This window comes from Rhincodon typus, chromosome 22 (assembly GCF_021869965.1).
Source record: "Rhincodon typus isolate 14 chromosome 22, sRhiTyp1.1, whole genome shotgun sequence".
NCBI classification, from domain to species: Eukaryota; Metazoa; Chordata; class Chondrichthyes; order Orectolobiformes; family Rhincodontidae; genus Rhincodon; species Rhincodon typus.
This window is the reverse complement of record NC_063353.1, coordinates 49,553,555-49,565,625: the sequence shown is the minus strand read 5'-3', so window position 1 is coordinate 49,565,625 and position 12,071 is coordinate 49,553,555. Positions and strand designations below refer to the sequence as shown.

The 12,071-nt window shown below is 39.8% G+C and overlaps 1 protein-coding gene across 1 annotated transcript in view; it reads right to left on the bottom strand.

Moving 5' to 3' along the window:
* The window catches only part of sema3ab (sema domain, immunoglobulin domain (Ig), short basic domain, secreted, (semaphorin) 3Ab), a 151,504-nt gene that overhangs the window by 111,970 nt on the left and 27,463 nt on the right, over positions 1-12,071 (bottom strand). The window contains exon 3 of the mRNA XM_048610187.1: positions 730-849. Within this exon, the coding sequence (XP_048466144.1) occupies positions 730-849 (120 nt within the window). The remainder of the gene's footprint in view (positions 1-729; positions 850-12,071) is intronic.

The window sequence follows — 12,071 nt, the reverse complement described above, 5'->3', positions numbered from 1 at the left end:
GGAGAAAAATCAGAGTTAATGTTTTGGGTCCCGTGACCCTTCCTCAGAACTGAGGAAGGGTCAGCCTGCCCAGTAGTTGGAGAATGGTTTATGGACACAGAGAAATCAAAACACCAATATTAACAGCCAAAATTGAACCATTGCTCAGCCTCATTGCTGTAGATGATCCCTTACTGAAGGGACTGAAGGCGACAGGGGCTGTAGTGCCTCCAGTAGAAGAGTGAAGTAAAATGACGGGCAAATGGATTACGGGAGATGAGTCACCTGATAAGGTCCACACATCCCTGCAAAATATAACATTACTGTGTGGCTCAACAGCAGAGAGAACAAATCGGATTGCAATACCAAACAGCTGATCCCATTGACTAGTCTTTGCTTTTCCTTTATACACAAACTGATCTCTCATTTTGTTCACTGTCTTCATGTCTGGACTTCACTGCATGTGGTTATCAAATAATACTTTGTTGAAGTCAACAGTTGACTAAATACAAAATGAAAATGAAGCATGTGACAACAATAGGCCCTGTTAAGACATGATGACAACAGAAGTGAAATAATATCTTTGATGTGTGCTCCACACCCAATCTTATTAAAATCATAAGCAGATATGAGAAGTTGTATAGTTTGCAGAAAGATAGGCTTCTTTTATTCGAACTATAATACGAACAGTCAATCACAGAAAGTGCATTATACAAATAGAAAACATGTGTAAGAGGGACTTTTTTTTACCTCAGGTTGATGAACAACTTCAATGTAGGCGCACACTGGGTGAAAGGCTCCAGTTCCACAGGCATACAGGTGGCTTTGATTATAATGCTGCAGAACCCTGATGAAATTTGCACATTCTTTCTGCATGAGAGATAACATGGAAGGAATTCAGGTGGTCAGTGCAAATTGTTCTATGGAACTGTCTTCAACTCAAATCATTTTTGGAATAGTACTGACTTTTCCAGAATATATTCTGGAAACATTAAGGCTGTCAATTTCAATAGTAGAACAGGTTTGCTCCTTACATAGAACGGTGAACAGTACAGTACAGGAACAGGCCCTTCGGCCCACCATGTCTGTGCCGACACATGATGCCATGCTAAACTAATCCCATCTAGCTGTACATGGTCCGTATCTCTCGATTCCGTAAGATCATAAGACCATAAGATATAGGAGCAAAATTAAGCCATTCAGCCCATCGAGTCTCCTCCACCATTTGATCATGGCTGATATGTTTCTCAGCCTCATTCTCCAGCCTTCTCCCCATAACCATTGATCTCCATACCAATCCAGAACCCACTTCCTGATTGTCTTAATTACATTCAATGATTTGGCCTCCACAATCCTTTGCAGCTCTGAGTTCCACTGTCTGTTCATATATCTGTCTAAACGCCTCTTAAAAGTTGCTCTCGTAACTGCTTCTACCATCTCCCCTGACAACGTGTTCCAAGAACCTCCTACCCTCTGTATAAAAGCTTTTCCCCTTTCACTTTAAACCTATGTCATCCTGGGAAAAAAAGACGCTGACTATTCACCCTATCCATGCCTCTCATAATGTTATATCTTTCTATCAGGTCATCCCCGAGCCTCTAAAACCCTACAGAAAACAATCCAGGTTTTTCCAATGTCTCCTTGTGTCTAATAGACTCCAATCCAGGTAACATCCCGGTAAACCTCTCTTGCACCCTCTCCACAGCCTTCATATCCTTGCTATAATGTGGCAGTCAGAACTGCATACAACAGTCCAAATGTAGCCCAATTAAAGTCTTATACAGCTGCAACATGACTTGTCAACTTTTATACTCAATGCCCTGACCGATGAAGGCAAGCATTCCATATGCCTTCTTTACCACCTTATCCACTTGTGTTGCCACTTTCAGGGAGCTATGGACTTGCACCCTATGATCTCTCTGTGTATCAGTGCTCCTCAGGGTCCTGTCATTTACTGTATACTTACCACTTGCATTTAACATCCTGAAATGCATCATCACACAGGTCCAGATTAAACTCCATCTACCTTTTCTCCACCCCTAACTTTCCAACTGATCTGTATTCTGCTGTATCCTTTAACAAACCTCCTACTTTCCACAGCTTATTTTGTAATAAATAAAGCAAAGCTGGAAAATGGTGAGTTTGACTTCAATTAATGGTAATTTGTTGGAGGGGATTCTGAGAGATAGCATTTAAACATATTTGGACAGGGTCTGATTCCAGGCTGTATGATTCTATGACTCTATGTCCATTCTTATTGCCCATAATGTCTTCAAAAAAAACCAAAAAACACAATTACCTGATGAACTTGTGTCTAATAATGACTCCATAGTATTACAGTGCACACAGTACAAACATCAGAACTGTAAGTGTATAAGATCACTGTTGTTTTCATAGAGATAAACATCACACTGCCTTGGCTTGGCTGATTTGGATATTGACACAGATGAACCTGCTACCTTGAAGTGGAGAAATCAACTATTTTAAAGGAAAAATATTGCTGTCAATGACACAGCCATCTGGGATTTTACATTTAGGGCACAGCTGAGCTGTTGGAATGTAAAACCATTTCACAGACGGTGAGTATGTTTTCAACATAGTCCATCCTCCAGGCAGCTGACCGATTGCTTACAGAATAGCCCAGACCTACCTGAGAATTTGTAGCTCTATCCTAGTGCATTCACCATGTAGGCTGTTATTATTGGGATGACTTGCCAGGAAGTTGCAGCAAAATTATGCGATGGAACCTTCTCCTGCATAGTGCAACTGAACCACATCTATAATTCACGACGTATTAAATAAATGGTGACTGCAAATTTGCTGTTTCAAAGCAGCTTTGATCACTACTACCTCTTAGACTGAACTAGAACCTGGCAAAGAGTTAATATTTTTTCTTAAAGGACAAGGATGAGAATTTTTTATTGAAAGCTTCAACATAGCAGCAGAGTACCATTGGCACTGTATTTAGTCAAATAGACAAAATATTGGACAGACTTTAAAAAGAATAAATCAGTTACGATTTTTTTGCATTTTGCCTCATACACTGACTATTATAAAACAACAAATAACTTGCCGGATGGCTCTGGGGCAATAGTTTGATCCAGGTGATGATTAGAAATTGAAGTATTCAGCCAGCTACAGTGATACTAACAATGAATCTGCAATGACAAATCCAGCAAATTCCTGTGCATTGCCCTTTGAGAACATTGGGCACATAAACAAATAGTCTCACCTAAAAGGCCAAACTTTTCCTGAAAGATGAAATTTACTGCAGATGTGAGACTTTAAAAATATGTACACATGACAGTCAGCTAAAAAAAATTACATTGGTAACTTTTCTAAACATCTTTGGTTACCTCTTGTTGAATATCTACCAAAACCAGGAATAAGGCTGCAGTGGTTGGTTTGTATTTGCTTTTCAAATGAAATTTTATTACATTAGAGCACGGGTGACCAAAAGACAATTTAGACCTTCAAGCGTGCCCCTTCTAGAGATATGTATGTTCAAACAAGATTAAAGCTTTCATTTTCACATCACCTTTCATAAACTCAGGACACCCTAAAGTTTTTGTTCTAAATAGCCAATGAAGTGCAATGAAAGCAGTTAGGTAGAAGCTTGTCAGCTGTAACAAGGCACCTTTGCTAGCTGAAAATTCAGAAAAAATCACCCAGGCTGGTTTGCTGGTCGCTCCTGCCTCCAAGAACAACATCATCAGCTATCTGCCCAGTAGCAGTCGGTAGCTAATTAGCAGCAAATCGGTGCCTACTTGGGGGAAAATTAAAATGTTTATTTTAAGCTTTTCTTTTGCAGTCTTCAGAAAGTACAAACATCTTGAAACACTCTCATGGTTTCACCACCTACAGCGGCAATGCCCATCCCTCCGAACAGCCCAAAGCCTCGAGTGTCCCCATTCACTTTTTCACTTCCTTACCAACTCACATCCTTTATTGGATGGACTCCAAGAGGAAACCTGTTAATTGGCTTGCTCCAGGAAGATGATGCAGATGGGTTGATCTCAGAAATCTGTGGTCCTACTGCCCCTTTAAACAGTAAGGCTACAAGATTCCACTCACTGACTCACTCCATTGCATCCATGTACTGATCAAGGGATAATGAGGTATAACTGCTCCTGATACACAAGTTGTCAAACAAAATTTCAGTGTATACATCCTCATACCGTCACATCCCACTCAACAGAACTGAAACCACCACCAACCATACCCAACATCCTGAAACCAATCTAAATAATGCCAACTTCAGTTGTACATTGCCTGCATTATACAGATCATTAGAATGTCCAAATCCATTCTTTTTCAGACAGTGATCTGCATTCACCCTGAAATACACCAACAGCTAGCTGTCTTTTGGATCCTGTTCTGAATTATAGAATCCCTACAGGGTGGAAACAGGCCCTTCGGCCCAACAAGTCCACACCGACCCTTGGAGCATCCCCCCAGACCCATCCCCCTATAACCCACCTAAGCTACATATCCCTGAACACTACAGGCAATTTAGTATGGCCAATCCACCTAACCTGCACATCTTTGGACTGTGGGAGGAAACCAGAGTACCCAGAGGAAACCAACACAGACACAGGGAGAATGTGTAAGCTCCACACAGACAGTCACCCAAGGGTGGAACCGAACCTGGGTCCCTGGCGCTGTGAGGCAGCAGTGCTAACCAATGAGCCACTGAGCCACCCTTCTGCATAACCATTATTCTGTGGCCCATATACTTCTGGCTCTAATCTGACTTGCTCGGCTCTTCAAGTTCTGTGCTCAACAACTGATCAAATAGTTTACATTTACTTCTGCATTTTCTCAATAATCCTTTATCGTGAATCAAAACAAGTTCAATTTGGGAAGTCTCTTTGTGCTCAAAGTCCCAAAATCATTGCTACTGCTTTCTTCTGAAACATCTTCAATTAATCCACATCTATTACATGAACAGGCACAGAGCAAAAAACAGATTTAATAAGTATAACATTGCAAAATTTAAATGTTTGTTTCTGTCCTGTTTAATTTAAGAATGGACAATCATTGTGGTTTAGAATGTTTCCCAGATATCACCAGGCCATTATTTCCGGTTTAGTTGCCAGTAATTTTGACTTGAGCATCTTTGCAGATGTAAAGAAAGGTTAAAGGTAAGGTTCCCATACTCCCAGTGGACTGTTCTCTCATGAGAGAGATGGCTGGTGGTGGCTTAATCTGAGGGTCACCACACCTCAGGTGAGAGCAGAGGTTGAGAAGGAGAGTCCTTCATGGCAGTCTCAGCTGGTGTGGGAATCGAACGCATGATGTATCCATCCTAAAGCAGGGCATTTAGCTCCTAGTCATTTCCATAAATGGAAATGCTACACTAGAGGGCAATTGAAATGAAACAAATAAACTCATAAATACTAAATAACTTGGGGATGCAGTGAGATAAATTTGTTACTTTTATATCAAAGAGATTATTCACTTGAGTTCTGAGGAAGGGTCACTCAACCCAAAATGTTAACTCTGATATCTCTCTGCAGAAGCTGTCAGACCTGATGAGCTTTTCCAGCAACTTCTGTTTTTGTTTCTGATTTTCAGCATCTTGAGTTATTTCGGTTTTTATTCACATCCTCACATCTGAGGATGTCCTAAAGTTGGCAAGGCCAATGAAATACCACATTTATTACAGTTAATCGTATCTCACTGTTGTATTGAAACTTCACTGAATTCATTACTTTTGGTGCTGTAACCATTATTTTATAGACAATATTACATGTACATCAGCAAAATTCTTTTGGCTTACAAAGTGATATTAATATTGAAGGTATTTTAGATAATAAAATGATGCAGTCGGCTCAATAATGTCTATGTGAATGAATGGAGGGACAGGGAGCAGGGAAATGATCAATCATGCCACGTTATCTCCAGTTATTATTTCTACATTATATTTTGTTGAAAGGAACAAACCAAAAATAGGAAAATTGATGTAAAAATGTGTGCATCAGCTGCACTACAAAGGACCTGTCATCTTCTCAATGAAGACAGTAGAGTGCAATTGAATCCTCCTGAATTCCTCTACACATAGAAACTACAGTTTTGATGCCCTGATCTTTTACAGCTTATAATAACAAGCATTAACTTTGAATCCCTGATTCCCTAGGCTTTTTTTGATAGTTGGTTTGATAATCATAGAGTGTCACCTTTACATTGGCCTGAACCATCTTTTCGTCTGATGTCCTTTGTACAATTAGGCAGTAACAAATTAATTTGTGCTGAGAGAGCAGCTTTACTTTGTTGAAGATACCAAACATTTCCTTTAACACTTACCAAAACGTCAAGGAAGTTTTCTTAATGATAATTGGAATGCTTTGGCTAGAAAAGGATTTACGTGTATCATGAGGCCTAGTGACAGTCCACACGAACATTTTTAGGAGGTAACACTCAAGCTAATCCCCAGACAAATGTTTAAGATCTGTAACACTGATTAGGGAGTGTCATACAAGTTTTCCTACCCAGTTATAAAAACACAAAGACATCTGTACAAACATGCTCTACACAGAAGCAAATTGGAAGAGAATAAAGCCATCTGGATGAGTACAAGAGCAGCTGGATATAACTTTTGGTACAATGTTTCGGGAAAATGCATTTAAATTTAGTTTGGAAAGTCTTGAATGAGATGCTAGTTAATTTACTTCAGCTTTGGCTTAACTAATCCAAAATAAAGTTGACAAAAATATCTTAAAATCTGTTTTCTACAAGTAACATTGACATTAGAGAACTGCATACATAAGCTGCTTAGGTGTTTTCTATTCATTTCCCTTTCCATTTAATTCTCTCACTGACAAACACAGCATGGTTATCTGGGACTGGGTTACAATGTACTCATCCTTTACTACATTCTCTTCCATTGTGTGCCTCTGTTAGGTGCCAGGTTTGGCTCTGTCAGTAATGGTCTTGTATCTGATTTAGAAGATTGTCAGTTCTCCAAAGACTTGGGCACAAAATCCAGGATGAAGTTTTATGTGGAATGCCCTGTCATTTTTCAGACAGGACAGAAAACGAAATGTTATTTCTCAGCCAACATTGATATAAATGACCAATCTGTTTGTGGGAGTTTGCTGCATACAAATTGGTCGCTGTGTTCCCCACATTACAACAGTGACTGAAAAATTACTCTATTCTCTGTGGCATGTTTTGTAATATTTCAACGTGGTGAAAGGTTTTATAAAAATGTAACTCTTTCTCCAGTTTTGTCTACATCATTTTGATGACCTGCAGTCTCTCGGACAGACAGGAAAACGTCACCCAAAAGGCACAAGTCCCTCAGGTTATCCTCACAGAAATCAGCATTTGCAGTTGGGATTTGGGTATCTGTACAGGATGACACAGAGCCCTAAGCAGGAAGAGATGGAACCGACAGCTCAAGAAATGGCTGTTTGACTAGGGTGGTAGAGAGGGGAGGGGGATACTTCCCTGCAGTGCAGAGGTGATGAAGGTAGAATATAGAAGTTTTGTTTAATGTCTCATCTGAAAGATAGCACCAGTGGCAGTGCAGCACTCCATGTTAAATTTCAGCTTCTAAAGGAAAATTGCTTTCTATAGACTACTAACTTCTTAACTGGGATAGTAGGAAGTGCTGATGCTGGAGTCTGAGATAACAAGGTGTAGAGCTGGATGAACACAGGAAGGCCAGGCAGCATCAGAGGAACAGGCCTGGCCAGCTTTGTTCATCCAGCTCTACACCTTGTTATCTTATAACTTCTTAACAGGCAATGTTACAGAGTGAGTGTTTAGGATCTAGAATGCATTGTGGATTTAATCATGACAGATTTAATCATAGCTTTCAGAAGGAATTTGGATAAGGAGCTAAGAGAAAGACATTTACTAGGCTTAAGGACTAGAGAGTGGGAATCATGAAGTTGCTTTTACATTGTCACAGTCAGTCACATTATCTCATGTACTATGACACATAAAGTGGACAAGTAAACTGCGATATATCTCGAGATATATAGAATGGGCAGTCTGTGACTCAAACAATACTTAAGGATTCTGGCTCGTTAACATCAGGCAGAAAGTAGAGATATGGGAATTACTGGTTGGGCAGCATTTATTTCCCACTCCTGTTGCCCTTGAGAAGGTGGTGGTGAGCTGCCTTCTTGAACCACTGCAGTCCATGTGCTGTAGATGGACCCACAATGTGCTTAAGGAGGGAATTCTGGGATTTTGAATCAGTGACATTAGAGGAACAGCGATATATTTCCAAGTCAGCATGGTGAGTGCCTTGGAGGGGAACTTGCAGGTGGTGGTGTTCCCATGTCCTTCGACCAGGCAACCAAGAGATGGAAATTCACAAAGTTAGCACAATACTATAATATTTCAAACTTAATTATGCCTGACAGACAAAGCATGGAGTATTCAGTTGGTAGAAGGTAAGTTGATGTTAGGAAGCAATTCTTTACATAAAGCGATTAATACCTGAACTGGTCATCTGCGTAGGGTAGGAGAGAGTTAAATGCATTAGGTTTTAGAGATTGTTGGATGTCTCTTGATAGGAACCAGGATTTCTACGGAAGAATGAGCCAAAGAGATTAATTGAGCCTTTTGACCTGTACTTATAATTAAACAGCATCCAATATCACAAGATGTCACCCTAATAATAGCTCAAGGAATCATAGCACCCAGTTCAGAGCACACAGGTTTGATAGCTTACAGATGATCAACCACAAACCTGGTTGCATTAGATTGCGGGCAATTTAAAGGAACAAATGAACAGAGAGAAAATTAGATATAGAGCCCAAATATTTGCAGGGGTGAGTTGTGTGGGTGGGTGGAGTTCAGAGTTTGGAAGAGGAAATTTGGCAGTCCCTACAGATTTAATACCACAGCATGCAACTCTTTTCTTTGCCAGGATCCTTGCTCTGACATCAAGAGGCCTGGCTTTGAATTGAGCATCAACAGGAAGCACTTCAGTGTATTTTCCAGGACCAGGAAGAGAGAATACAGCCCGTGAATAGGAACACAGAGGGTGGTGGCAGGACCCAGAACCCTGAATCCAGGACGTTGGGATATGATAAGGTGAGAGACCCACATGTCGGAGGATGATAAAACTATTGGATTTAGCTAAAGCTCTCCTCCTTCTCTCATGCCACTGCAGTGCTGGAAGGCCTTTCTTCCCTAAGCTGTCATCATCAACTCACATGGAGCTGTCAGGAGGCACAGGAAACCAGGCAGACCACGGTTAAAGCTGGAAGGCAGCTCCAATGTGAGGCTTTCAGCCTGATTATAAAATTTCATTGGGCAACCAGGCCTTGGGAACAGATTGGCTATGTTCTGTCTGCCTCCTTTGAACCCAGAAGTCAATAGAATGAAGATTAGCTGGGGTCACCTTTGAAATTTTGCTAAATTTAACATTTGACTCAAATTACAGTTTTTTGAGAGTTACAATTCATGCCAAATAGAATCAGAAATCTGAATAAAGAAACAGAGAATACTGAGGATATATGCAGGCCCTTGGTATCAGAGGGGAGAAAGGTTTACAACACATGGAACAATCCTTCATTTGAAACAGTACAAAATGCTACTGAAACTATGTTCTTTTGCAGATACTAATTGGCCTTCTGTGCTCTGTAGTGCAAGGTAATAGCGCAGAAAGGGTTAATGTTGAAGACTGCATTAAGCTCCACCCAATCTGATGATGTCATACAGCCTGGTCTCAAAGTGGACAGAAACATCTCCCAGCAGTCTTATGTTCACTAAGATGACAGAGGAGTTATCTTATTTGAAAGACTGTCTCTGACAGGGCACTGTACTAATGTGTGAGGGTTAACATCGACCATGTATATTCCAGTTTCCCAACTGACTCCAGGACCCACAATCTTTTGATTCAGAAGCAAGGTGCTACTGATCCCAGGAGTCTTATCAACAACATCTAACAAGCGAATCTAAGGTGTACCTGATTATTATCATACAATAAACTACATATTGTTCAGACAAGAACCTCTTGTTAAGACTCACTGGTGGTTGTTCCTCTGTTACTGTAACACATGGACCATTAGACCCAGTCAGGTATAGAGGAATGATGGAATTGCATGCTTCTCCCCACTAATGCCACATGAACCACCTTTATTGTTGAAAGATAATTAAATATTTTGACAGAGCAAAGTTAGAAGTTGATTTTGATGAAAAAGCCAATTTCATTCCAATAGTTGAAACACTTATTTTGTTTTTATATTTATTATTGTTAATAATCTTTTCCATCTGGATAGATTATCTGTGAAATGAGTATTAATGACACATTTTTCTCAGTCTGGGAAACATGTAAAGTGAAACATGAATGTAGAATGAGATTGAATGGAAGGCAGGGACAGTGCAATGAATATTTCATGCCAATTATTGTAATTCACATGATCAAATTGAAACAGTCCTGTAACTAAGCAGATCCCTTTTAACTAAAAATCATTCAGTATTTTGACTTTGTTTTTTACCAGCTTGACATATGAATTGACTCAGTTTGTTTCATTCAGAATTTTAAACAGATAGAAATAATTGAATTTTTGTGGAATATATTGTCACCAGGCTCACATGCTAGAAGTTGGGAACTCTGGTACAGAAAGTGCTATTAGACAGTAAACATACACCTTGCAAATACTCAGCAGGTCAGGCAACGTCCAGAAGGAGACTGGGCAGCTACTTGAATTTGCATAGGAACAACCTGTGTTACCTCACTCAGAGAGTAATTTGTCAGAAATTGAGACATTAACTTTTTCTGATATTATTTCAGCATGTTTCCGTACATATTGCATCATCTTTGTAAATCTTTTCTGCATTCATTCCAGTGCCACTATATCCATTTATACAACAGCATCTAGATCTGTGCACAGTACTCTAGTTGTGGTCTAACCAAGATTTGGTTCCGATTGAGCATAACTTTGTCACTTTCCAATATTCCTCTCAAAACAAATAGTTTACTTTATTTGAGGCCTTATCAAGCTATTGATGCAAGTCAGTTTTTGGTGTACGTGGACACCAGTGAACAAGTTGATTAGAAAATATCTAAAACCCTGCTGAAGTTCACAGCAGGGTTCAAGTAATGCATGGTAATTCTAATTTAAACATAAATCATTCCCGTTGATCTATCTCAAGCCTTTTGTTATCTCAATCCATTCAAAGGTACAAAGATAACAATGAATGCTTTGAGTGGAGTTATTAAAGCTAATGACTTAGATTTATTCTACTAATATTATCAACTGTGAACGTTCAACTTATTCGTGCCTATTTACAGTATTACTTACAAATTGAGGGCTTGAAATTTAGTTTTTCGATTTGTTTTTATTCTTTCACAGGATATGAGCATCGCTGGATGAGCCAGCATTTATTGCCCATCCCTAATTGCCTTTGGACTGTGTGACTTGTTAGGCCATTCCAGAGGTTGCTTAGGAGTCAGCCACATTGCTGTGGGTCTGGAGTCACATGTAGGCCAGACCAGGTAAGGATGGCAGATTCCCTTCCCTAAAGGACATGAGTGAACCGATGGGTTTTTATGAAATCAACAATGCTTACATGGTTACCATTCGATGAGCTTTTAATTCTAGGTTTTTATTAAGTACGAATCTTGATACTATTTTTGTCTTTAAATCACTACCAGGTCAGTCTAAACCGCAAGACAGGCAACTAGAGTCTGTTCACACTGAACCGGTTTTATAGATGTAAATGTTACTAAAGATTCAGCTTAGCAGGCCAGGGGAGGCAATAGCCTCGTGGTATTATTGCTGTACTGTTAATCCAGAAACCCAGATAAATTTCTGGGGACTCAAGTTTGAATCCTGCCATGGCAGATGGTGGAATTTGAATTCAATAAAAAAGTATAATCTGAATTAAGAATCTAATGATGACCATGAATTGATTGTCATTGTCATTGCCAATTGTTGGAAAAACCCATCTGGTTCACTAATGTCCTTTAGGGAAGGAAACTGCCATCCTTACCTGGTCTGGCCTACATGTGACTCCAGACCCACCGCAACATGGTTGATATTTAACTGCCCTCTGTAATTAGGGATTCACAATAAATGCTGCCTAGCCAGCAATGCCCTCATCCCATGAATGAATTTTTAAAA